The sequence below is a fragment of the Haliaeetus leucocephalus genome, unplaced genomic scaffold (assembly GCF_000737465.1).
Source record: "Haliaeetus leucocephalus isolate CR32 unplaced genomic scaffold, Haliaeetus_leucocephalus-4.0 Scaffold1, whole genome shotgun sequence".
NCBI lineage: Eukaryota > Metazoa > Chordata > Aves > Accipitriformes > Accipitridae > Haliaeetus > Haliaeetus leucocephalus.
Genome location: NW_010972437.1, coordinates 4,563,751 through 4,575,831, shown reverse-complemented (window position 1 = coordinate 4,575,831; position 12,081 = coordinate 4,563,751). Strand labels below are relative to the sequence as shown.

The 12,081-nt window shown below is 38.4% G+C and overlaps 1 protein-coding gene across 4 annotated transcripts in view; it reads left to right on the top strand.

The window, feature by feature from the left end:
• Positions 1–12,081, top strand: part of FAM126B (family with sequence similarity 126, member B) — a 54,209-nt gene that overhangs the window by 39,693 nt on the left and 2,435 nt on the right. For 3 of the 4 annotated variants that reach the window (XM_010564684.1, XM_010564676.1, XM_010564668.1), the window contains exons 11-13: positions 506–593; positions 6,041–6,200; positions 7,404–7,571. In XM_010564684.1, the coding sequence (XP_010562986.1) occupies positions 506–593; positions 6,041–6,200; positions 7,404–7,571 (416 nt within the window). The remainder of the gene's footprint in view (positions 1–505; positions 594–6,040; positions 6,201–7,403; positions 7,572–12,081) is intronic. The other variant, XM_010564694.1, reaches the window with a different exon arrangement.

The window sequence follows — 12,081 nt, the reverse complement described above, 5'->3', positions numbered from 1 at the left end:
TGAAAATGTCTTTGTCAGCGTTGAATTAGGTGGCCAGCAATAGGTGCTGAAGAGAGTTAGGCTTCTGGCTTCATCTTTTCCCAAGTTTCCACTACCACCAGATACCTTCTGTTCACAAGCATAATGAGCTTGGATGCCAAGATAACCTGATGAAATGCAGACCTCTTGAATGTCAATAGCTTCTGAGGTAGCAAAAATACATTTCTGATGGAAATTCAGTTCCGCTAAGTAGCGTTAAACTTTACATCTTGACACCCCCCCCTTTTTTTTTTTTATTCTTTAAGTTTGTCCTGATTATGGCATCAACTTTGTCTTGCTTGGAGGCGATAGGGTGCAGCTTTTTTGTTACACCAACAAGATAAAAAAATGCTTTGCCTATACTTTTTAAAAGAAGTGAAGGGGCTGGAGTGTACATAAGCAGAGGTGAAGAGCTGGATTTGGGCAGAAAAAAGACAAGTTTGAGTTCATAAGATATGAAAGATAAATATCTTTCTTTACTTTTTAGATATAATGGTCAGTGGGATCTTGGCCAGGAGGTATTAGAGGACATAATTTACAGAGCACAGCTTGAACTCTACTCACAGCCTCTGCTGGTAAGAAACAATCTATTGCAATGTATGGGCTTGGTTAACAGGAGTATGGATGTGTTTCCAAAGTTGACTGGTAATGAAAGCATTTGCGGCCATTTACTGCACTCCCAAATGCAAGTGGTTATTAACAGTTGGTGTTTTCAACATAGCTATTTATACTATGCTTTTTCTGCTTGAGTATTAAGCTAGGGTGTTGGGATCTCCTAGGACTCATTGATGCTGAAAGCTAGGATTTTCTAATGTATTACAGTTGGATCAAAATGTTTATGTTGTTTTGGCATAAGCTACTGCTGAGTGATTTAAAGAAGCTTAACCGAATGATTATATGTCATAGGACATTGGTTGCAAAAAAGGTGTTTGCTTCTAGACCTTCAGTGGGGCTGAGAACATGCTGTGTGGTTTAACTGGTAACACAGTGGAAAAAGCAACAACAGGATAGAGCTGGAAGTGAAAAGGAGCTTCATCTCCAGAGTCAATGTCAGATTTTGATTGATCAAAGTCAGTCAGGTCTTAATCTTTACCTTCTTTGGAGGAGCAGCAATAGAATGGAATTAATTCTGATTTTGGGTTTTGTTTTTTTTTTCAGTCTCCACTATACTTGCTGTTTCGATTATAAAAAGAGAGAAATTAAATGGGGAAAGTGGTGAAACTGGGCTGGATGCAGGTGGATCTGTTTGGGAAGGATGAGGAGGTTGACAGAGAGAAAGGAAGAATGGAGGGATTTTATTTTTTGTCAGATATAGGAATGAGGATCAAAATAAGAGGGAAAATGAAGGAGAATAAAGTAAAATAGACTACTGTCTCCGTTTCTGCATCAGAATTGTGGCTAGAAGCCTTTAGTGCTCCTCTGAACTAACAGCAGTAAAATTTTACTGCTTTTTACATAATTGAGAAAGGAGTAGATTGGGACAAATCTTTTTGTGTGGCAATCTGAGATCCCCCTCTTCTGCAATAAATTACGTAAAATTCTCTTGATTAATTAATACTGGCTGTAAAATTTATCTACAGGCTTTCTGACACTGCTGCATTTTAAATGCTTGGTATCCATTGAATTATTATAATAGTTGGTTCCTTTTGGAAATGACTCATCGCTCCATCAGATTGAAAGTTTTAAATTAAATATTGAACTTGCTGAATTGGGCCGCCCTATCAAACCACTACATTTAAAAGGTGTGTAGGAGGATCTGGAACTTGATGATATGACAATTTTCAGTCCTTATTGTTCATTTTTAATCAGTTTGTCCCTAAAGATTACTTCTAATTGTTCTAATCTTCTAGAATGTCTTCGGGTTTTTCCAAAGCTACAATTGCCTCTGCATCCCATTGTCTGGTGTCAGTAATGTCATGACATCACCAATTTTTCCCCTTTCCCCACCTGTCAGGTTTTTCATGCATATGTGTGCAGGCACATCTGTGGGGTTTTCTTCTTAATATTCTGATCATTGCCTTGATTCCTATCTTGTTTTACTGCAATTTTTTTAAAAGCAGCTTTAAAAAATTGTCAGTTTTATTAAAAAATGACCTGCATGTCCTTGTCCTCATGCTGTATGTTCAAGCGACTTGACTTTTTCAAAGGTTGGAGTCTTTTCACCTCATTGCATTCTCCAGGAGATGTATATAATTTAGCAGCATTATAAAATTTTGTATTTTAAACTTAAAACTACTGGCACCAAATAAAATATCTGTGCAGCATCCTAGATAAGTTTCAAGTTCAGCGTCTACCTAGGATTTCCTAACAGCAGCAAATTCTTTGAAGTCCATTTAATATTCAGGCAAACCCCCAAGTTAGGATTATTTTTAGATATCTGTACATAAGCTACGTGTATAATTATGGGAATGCCATCAGTCATCATTACAATGAGAAACATCATGGTCCCTGTATTTGGGTATGTCTCTTGGAGAAATATTTTTGACAGTATAGCAGATCCATGCTCTTATTTAAATAGGTTGATATTGCCTGTGGACTTTAAAAAAAAACCAAAAAAACAAAAAAACCCAACCAAACAAAAAACCAACAAAAACCCCAAAAAACCCCCGAAGTAGAAGCATCAGAAAGCTATGTAATACCTATGTAATGTTGATGCGGTGGTCTTTCACTGTTATCCAGAGACTGCTCTGGAAAGGGCAGGAAGTAATGCAAGGGGAAAGCTTTTTCTGGGAAAAGAAAAGTATCTCTGGACCTGGGGAGTAGCTCAGTTCCAGTCAGTCAGTCTTTTCCTCTGAACACAAAGAGTTCTGCACTTGTTTCAGACAAATCCCTGTCTTCAGTGCAGGGACGCACAGGCTTTCTTAGCTTGGTACACAAGAAGCGTGGATCAGCAAGTCCCTATTGTGACAGCATCATTACCCAGTGTATTTTGTTGATGGTACTTACTGCTTTTGTTGGATGTTCTTTTTGTTAGACCTCCTTTCTGGTAGGCAAGAGTGGATGTCTGGCCTTAAACGAGCCCTCCTTTGTCATTGATAGTTGAAAACTTGGCTTGCCAAGTCTGAATTATGCTGTTTGTTTTCCTGCCTTTCAGTGCTGGATTAGACATAGTAAGCAAGTTTTTTTGCATTCCAAAGGATCGCAGTTTTGGGTTTTTTTCTGTTAGAGGAGGGCTGTGACTCATTCAAACTGGTTGTTCAGGCTGTTTCAAAGTTTTACTGTTGCATTGATTTTTACCTTCATATGGTTCTCCTCAGTCCCCAGAAGTACAATTTGTGCTGTTAGAAGGGGCCAGCTGTTAAAAGCTTCAACAAGCGGAAGTGCTCTGTCTGTCACTTTTCTGGTCTTGTTGCAGAAGCTCTTTGCTACTGATTTTTAGATTTTAATCCTGTATACTGAGAAGGGTACCTATTCAAAAGAGGGCACAACTCCAGTGAATAGGAGACGGGAAGGCAAACCATTGTATACTGTTGAACTTGACCTGCTTTGGTTCAGTACAGCAGAAATGAGTTTCTGAAGTCTTTAATGTCATCAAGGATAGGGTGAATACAGTTTGTACCATTTCAAGAGGATGGTGTGGAAAAAGGCCTATGTGTGAATAGGAGAGCGGTTCACAAACAATTGTTGAGGCTGAGAGAATTAGCTAGCAAAGGGCAATGTTGGACAAGTGGAAGGCAGAATGATAAGCGTTTCTGTGATGGTGCCAATAATCTTTTCTGCTGGTTAAAAGTCAGACAGGAAGGCAGTGGAGAAGATGTTTAGTGGGGAGTTACAGGATCACAACAGCAGCTGGAGATCAGGATATGACACCCATTCTGGCCCACCAGGAAGTGAAAAGTCTTTGATTTGGTTAATATTCTGTGATCTGTGCTTTACTGTCTGAAACAGTTTCATTTCTTCTCATGATTGCTGGATGGTTTGCCTGTTATAACTTGTAGGAAAGTCACTTTTACTTTATTATAGTGTGAATAAACACCCTTACTTCACGGAGCTTTTATGGTATGCCATATGAATTGATATAGTCTTTTTATCAAACTTTATCTGAGACCTTCACAAGACAAATAATACAAAGTTCTGCCAATAGGGGCTGTTCCAGTGGTTTAGTAGATTTCTTGTAGTTTGTGTTTTGGCAAATGCTAACAAAAGACAACTTAAGCAGATTTGGTGTGTGTGGGCTTTGGGAGTTGAAGGAATTTGTTGGATGTCACTTACATTTCCAAGGCCTCAGGCAACCTCAGAATATCAAGACAACATTGATGACATTTAAAAGTGCATTAATTTTGTCACTAGCTTGAGGTGAACATATGAAAATGTTGCTTACAACATAAAACTAGGAAATGCTTGATTGTAGTAATGTGCTAAACAGTTGATACTACTCCATCAGCTAGCCACAAGTCTTTATACAGTAAACAAAATGCCTGTTCTTAGAAAAATAATATGGTCTAAAAGGAAGAAAAATGTATGTATGCATTGCCAGAAAAGTGGAGTATCTTGCAAAGATGCATATTCTACATTAGATCTGTATTTCATTTGAGTGGACAGAACAGTCAGCCTTATAGTTTTATCTGTGTCTTAAAATAGGTTATATGTGCCTTTGCCGTAAGCTAACAAGTAGACTACATGTTTCCCTTGCCATATAGGGAACTGTTCTCTCAAGTTGCAAAATCAATTTATTTTGTGATACAAGAGAAAATCCATTGGGAGGCTACATAAAGCTGCTTTTCATAATGCTTCTTGTAAACTGTAGTGGAGAGAATAGCTTGCCCAGATAATGGTGGGAGTTGTTGCTAAGTAGGATTTTGTAGAGATGAGCAAGTTACATCTTCCACAGTTGTTTTATTTTAAGTCTAACTGTTTCTGACCCTCTTTATCTTCTGTCTTCATTAGAGAGGAAGTAAAGAGCATGTAGGAAGTCAGATGTCAGTGAAGCATAAGAGGTCTATGAATGAAGTTGTGATGTTAAGTTTAAAATGTGTCTAATATTTTTATTGCTGGTTGGTTGTATAAAGTCAATAAGATTTTGGAAAATCAAGGTGTGTTCACTTTGGGTTTGTTTTTTGGGGGGTGTGGGGCGTTTTGTTTTGGTTTCTTTTTATTTATTTATTTATTTATTTATATTTTAAATTGCATTTTATGTGCAGCAACTTTGTTGTTGAACACTGCACATGCCATAGAGACCCAGCTTGCTCTTCAAGAGTTGGTACACAAGTTCACTTTTTGAACAATTTACTTATAAACTAGGAAATATTAACTGAAAGTTGCTCTTTTTTTTATTTTGTAAAGTAAACCTCTAATGCCACAAAGGCATTTTATGGGAAATTCAAAGAAGCAGTTAAAGCATCAAAGCCAAAAGAGGTCATTTGTTCTCTTCAAAGCTGCAAAACAAAACTTCTGACTTGATAATAGGCTATCACAATAAAAAATTAGATCTAGTAACGATTAATGCATTTTAATGATTTGATGCTCATTGCTTAGGTTGCAATTTTTTTAAAAAAATCTTGCAGGTACCCGCAGTCTAATCCCCTTGGTTAGGTTTTGGGGATTTTATTTTTTTTTTTTTTTTTTTGCGGGGGATGGGGGGTGGGGTGGTGGTTATGGGTTAGGGGAGGTGGAAACTGGCCCTGTCTCCACCATGCACAAGGTCATATGCTGTTTGCATTGGCTTGGCTTGTGACCTAGTTTTATGACATTCTTATCATAAAACATAAATGGTATTTTCCTTGTCATTTTGCAGTCTGTTTTGGATGGAGACCTTCCTATGTAGGTTGGTACCTCTGTCAGTACAGGTGGCAAATGTGGAACAAAATAAATTACCTTAAAAAAATGGAGAAAAATCAGCTATATTTTTGGGAATACGTTTGTGATGAGCTTTTCAACGTAGTTAAAAACTGAATCTTGGGGATGGGATCTGGCATAATTAACAAATCTTGGTTGTTTCCATTTCCGTATCCAGCAAGAGATATAATTTTGCCATTAGTGCAGTCTAGGACAGCAGTAGTACAGCATTTTACTTTTATCTTAGGTTGCAAATGCCATGAAGAACTCACTGCCCTTTGATGCTCCTGATGCATCGCAAGAAGGCCAGAAGGTACTGAAGGTAGAAGTTACTCCAACAGTGCCGAGGATTTCTCGGACTGCTATTACAACAGCTTCTATCCGTCGTCATCGCTGGAGGAGAGAAGGTGAGCTTTCTCTGCCAAGAGCAAATACTGTGGTGTACTGTATTCATCATCATCACTGTAATCTGGCTTCTGAGTTTGAATGTTTGCAGAACAGTTGGTTGGGTTTCGTTTGTTTGTTTGTTTTTTGAGAAGTGATACCCCAAAACAACATATAGTATTTTACATCTTCAGAGCACTGCATGAACATGAACATTTGGGGTGTTTTGTTTTGTTTTTGACTTGGTGATAACCCATGAGGTAGGTGAGAAAATGGAGGAGCTGGAAAATGTTCAGTAAGACTTCTTTTTTTTTCTCTCCATGTAACATAGCGTAAATTTGTAGGGGTAGAGTTTGGCTTAGGATTTGAGTTCTTTCTTTAATCCACACTAAAACTCAACTGCCTCCCATCATAAATAGTTCAGGGAATGAATGGTATTATCCTGACCTTGATAGGGTTCCAGCTACCTAAAGCTACTGAAGGCAGTGGGAGAGGGAAAGGCTGAACATCACACTCCTACCATCATATGGCCCAATTTAGAGAGGGGCCATGTCATAAAATACCTTTGGATAGCTTAAAATTAGTCCTTACTTTTCCTCAGTGAGTACTTATGCTGTATGGAAGTGTGCTTGACTGTATGAAGAAAAAAAATAAGTATGTGGTAATATTTACCTTGATATGATGACATCTTCAGTGTAGGCATAGCAAAAAGCTTGCTTTGAAATCACTTTGTCATACTTATAAAGCTTTGTTGCTGCATGTATAAAACATGGATTAAAAAAAGCTGCATAAATGGCTGAAGGTAAAAAAAGTAGAATAACCTAAAAATAAACTGAGGATAAAAGAATCTGAAAACAAGGATTACATATTTTCCTGTGGTACTCGTTCTTTTTTCTTTCTCCTGTATCATGTGCAAAAGGATTTGATGACCTCTGGTCTTCAGCTGAATGAGGATGTCCAGGACAACAAGTAGCTGTCTTCTGTTTTCAGGACTCTGGGTCATGTTTGTCTTCACTGTAGTTGCCATTATATATTCATTTGCTAGTCTCTGATCTATAGTATAGCCCACCTGTCCCTTTCTGTGGATGTTCTCACAACTTTTAACTAAGCATGGGTAGTGTTTTGTGTTTGTTCCATGTCCTCATAAATCTTCTATTTTCCCTGCCTGGGTTGGAATGCCAAGAAAGGAATAGAAAAGCACTAAAATGTTATATGTTGAATCCCAGATGGCTTTGACTTCTCAAACGAGGCTGACTCAAGCATACCTGGCTCACCGATCCAACACGGCTCCACAGACCTAGGGATCAAACGTGAGCAAGAGGGGGAGGTGCTGATGCGCAGGACCCCTGAGCATGGCTTCCCGGAGCCCACCTTGGCAGCAGCCACAACAGAGGGTAGGACAGAGATGAGGAGGCAGAAGTCAGTGAGGCAGTTGCTGGAGGAGGATCCTGGCTCCCTATCCCCAAGCAGAACTTCTTTCCATTCTAGTGTGTGTTTCCGCTATCCCAGGGTGTATTAGCTTCTCTTTGCAATACACGCATCCCCTATATACCTAACATCAGGTCAGGTACTACCTTTTGTTATCACGTGGGCTGGCCTGGGGCTTGCATCTGTGTGGTGAAAGACTGCTTGGCATGGCAAAAAAAGCAAAAAAAACCCCAACCAAAAACAGGGGTAATAGCCAAGAGCTTTGGGATTGCTTGGAAACTTTCTATTACTGAGCATGTTTAATCTAACATTCAGAAGGAAAAAATGCACCAGGTGAACATGAATCTAGTCCTGAAAAGTAGACAGTATAGGGTATAAATGGGTTTGGCTACAACTTAGTTACAACAGTGTGCTGTTAGTCTGCAGTTTTTAAATTCCTAAGAACAAAGTTTCCTGTTCCTGTGAAAAGTCAAGCCTATCCAAGACTGATATATAACCGCTGATGTTTTTGTTTGCCAGTCATCCTTTAATTGAAAATTCATACGTGTACAACTCGTTTACATGAATGAGCTGGCTGCTCTGAAGACAAGTACCAAAAAAGCGCTTGTGTTTTCAAGAAGAAATCAGGTTGTCATGTTTCTAAAAACTTAAGAAACTGTTACTGCTTTCTTCCTCAGTTATGCTGTCCATGCAAATGCCGTAGGACTTCATGTGTCTGCTCTGCAGCCAAGAATAGCAGATAGAATAGCTGGTAGAAATTTATATTGTTTAAATTCATCTATTAATTTTTTCATCTTTATGCCATAAAAGATGTGGTTTTGAGTTCTGAATTTGAATCATGATTTCTCCTCAGAGGTGAGAATTAATTTCTTGTAAATTTAGCTAAAGATATTTTCAGGTGTTCTCCTATCTTAAGTCTTCTATCTGAACATTCCTTCGGTATTTCCAGCCTCTATAAGCATATCAGTTGATCATAAATGAGATTTATTTGCACATTTGGATATGAGCTACATAGGTTTCAGTTTTGTTCTTCTGGAAACAATAATCTGGAGAGTTTGGAGATTTAATGTAGTGTTACCACACAATCCCTACCCTTACTGAGAGTTGCTGTCAAACAGTAATTAAGGCATCATGCTTTTATAAAAGATAGTGGCATAAAAATATTTACTGCGGGTTTATAATCTACTCCTTGGTGCATAGTGAATTTGAGCATGCTCAGTAAATGAGTCCTGTCTTCTCCTAAATTCACCTGTTCACTTGGTCTTACTCCATTTTACTAAACTTTGCATGTGCATGACCTGAAGGATATGGAGAAGTCCTCAGCTGCAGAGAACCTTCTGAGAGAGACAGGAAGTGGGAAAGAAGTTGATAAAGATGTTGCCTTCTAGTCTTAATTTGTTTCAAGACATCTATATAATTTGGCATGTTCTTGGATAAGGCATCATTCCACATGCTTTACTTCAATAGAAGGATTGAATACCCTTTATGTCTGTAACATTAGCAATGTGTAATTACATGCTTAGGCAAACTGAATTCTGCCAGTTGATAGCATCTGGGAGAAGGCCAAGGAATGGAGTTTGGCTTGATTATCAGTATAGAATTGTGTGTGTATATATAGTGGTCTATTATTTTACTGATGCTGATTTCACAGAATGTTTCAGCTAGCAAATTCTGTCTTATAAATATAATTTTGATATCAAACAGTATAATGAGAGACTGATCATTTCTAGTGACTTTTCAACCTTCAGGTATGGGAAGGATAAATAGAGTAAAAGTCACTTTAAAAAGCTGTGTAAAACCCCTCCTTCAGATCAGTGTTTTGACCTAGTAAATAGAAAAAGGGAGAAGATTTAAGAATGATTCACTAATGCCTTACAAGGTATTCCACTTCTGGCTGGTAGCAGCTGTGGTTGTGTGCACTATTTTGGGTCAGTGGAGAATGGTGTATCTACATCTACAGGATTAATTATGTACAGGCATAAATAACGAATTCTTTGGGGACAGACTTTTTCTGATAAGGAACAGCGAGAGTCCTGAATATGCGTTGTAGTACAACTGATATGATTTCTGTCACGTTGCACTGTCTCTGTCTCTTCTGGCCTTACAGTAGAAGAGTGCTTGGGAGGAGTAGGTGTTTAGTTTTTGTCTTCTTTTTTAATTGCCTTACTGGTCCATTGGGGGCGGGGGGGAAGGAGAAAACTGTGTGACTTCATCCTGTTTTTCCCCCCAAACAGAGTATTTAAGGACTCAAACATTTTTGATTGTTTCTGAGGGCAGTTTTTAGAGGAAAAATAACATGTAATGGGAAAAGAATGTGTTTGCTGAATTACTTCAATCCCACTGAGAACTTCTGTAGGTATATGAATCTGACTAGACAGAAATTCTCTTGCATGTTGTCTTCTCTATCTTCTTCATTTTTGAGCGCTGCTGAGCTGCTTGGGCCTCTGTATAGTTGCAGCATCCAAAAGCTTGCAACAACCCCTCTCAGTCTTGTCTTTAAAGTCTGTGGATAAAATGCCACTTTTCCAGCGTGACTCTTCGGCTTTGCTGTCCCTGAATAGGAATGTCTGGTTTAGCATCCCATTACTCAGCAATGTTTTAACATGAACTTTGAAGATGACTAATGTTCTTGTAATAATAAAAAGATACCTTCTTGGAAGTTATGCATCTTTCATTTGAATTAGAAGGGCTTGAGAGGGGACTTCAGCTGCTGCTATTGCTGCTTGTAACCAAACACGCTTTCATCCAGCTTTGCATGATTATATAAAGAAACATAAATGTTTGTTTATTGAAAAAGTGCTCTTGCTTTCAGTATGTTCCAGTTATGTCATATTTTTACTAGCATCTTTGATTATGTGTGGGAAGGTTGCGGGGGGGAATGGAATTGTGGTGGATTGTGAATAAAATACATCACTGTCTGATGTAAGAAAATACACTTGTGTCTCAGTAAGAAGATGAAGGCCTAGTTTGTCCAAACGGGATGGGCAGAGTGGGGGAAACTATGTATTTTAAATACGGTTACAGGAAGTTAAAGCAAGTAATGCACCCTTCATTTTAATAATAGCTATTGAAACCTAAGAAGCTTTGTTTTCTAAGGCTAAAGACTTTACCAAGGAAGGAAGACTGCAGTAGCATGAACTGTATTATCCTTCTGCATGTGGGAGACTAAAGAGTGAAATAGAGCTTTATAAAACTACAGAATAATCTCGCATCACATTGTTCTGAGAGAGGCCTGAGAATGGTCTGATTTAGAGATGGCTAAACATCTTTTGTAAGCTGATACATAGTAATGGTAATTCCAAGGCAGAGTTTCCTGAAAAGAAGTAAGTTTAAAACAGAATAATAAAACCTCCCTGTAAAGTTTTCTTTTTGCTTTACACTTCAGAAATGTGAAGTTGGATCAGGCTATATTCCTGCTATGCAGAGGCAGCAACAACACTGAAAGCTTTGTGTCTGTTTTGCTTGCCATAATGTAAAATATTCCTTAGTGCTTTGCTAACAATCAGCATGAAAGGATGAGCTTTCACTCAAATGTTAGAATCTCTTAGATCCTTGCCACTACTTTTTCCCCATTCCACAAAAGAGATTTAAACATGTTTGCTTGGTGGCAGGCTGGGTTGAACAAACTGCCAGTAGAGCAGTACAGTGGCTATCTGGGACAGATCTGTAGGCTTTGCAGATTTCTCGCAAATAATCAGGTTCCACAGCTTTTATAAAGAAAAGCAAAATTCTTACAGCCTGAATGTCTCCTTTTTTTGTTAACATGGCTAAACTTCATGGCTTTTTCCCAATGAAACAAGATATATGGAGCAAAAACTCAAGCTCCATTTTCAGTTTTGAAATTTGAATGCTGTTCAGTTTTCTACTGAAACAGTAACTCTTCTTTTGAGTACTTGGAGCTTAGAAGAAGGACTGGAATAAGATCTAAAAAGAAAAAAAGGTCTTTGTGTGCAGTTCTAATCGTATTATAGGCCTGAAAACAAGGATTTAAGAAAAAAGTTTGTCAGGCTTTTTTTTTATCTTTGAGATTCCAGTCAAAAGCACAATGCCTCTTCTACAATATGAAGTGTTTCAGAGGTTAAATTTCTCTTAATACAAGGGTTGGGTTTTTTTCTCTGAAAAATTTAGATGCTGAGATAAAAGCAAATATGATGGAAGTACCTAGATAGGATTGGTGGAAATGCAGGAGGGATTGAGCTCTGGAGGAGAGAACTAGGAATTAGGTTAATTTCCAGCAAAGTATAGTTGCATTGTTTGAAGTACCAGCTACACACAGCAGAAGCCTTCTACCTCTGTTGAAGCATTGTGATTGCTGGCCTAGGAAGTAGCCTAATTATGAAGCTTGCTGAGCACTTGCCAGAACTTATTCTGACTGGAAGAGATCCTGAACATGCTTACATCTTGCCTCAAAATAGGATAAAAATAGTCTGAAAGGTGCTTTCCACCCCCCCCCCCCCCCCCCCCCCCCACCCCACC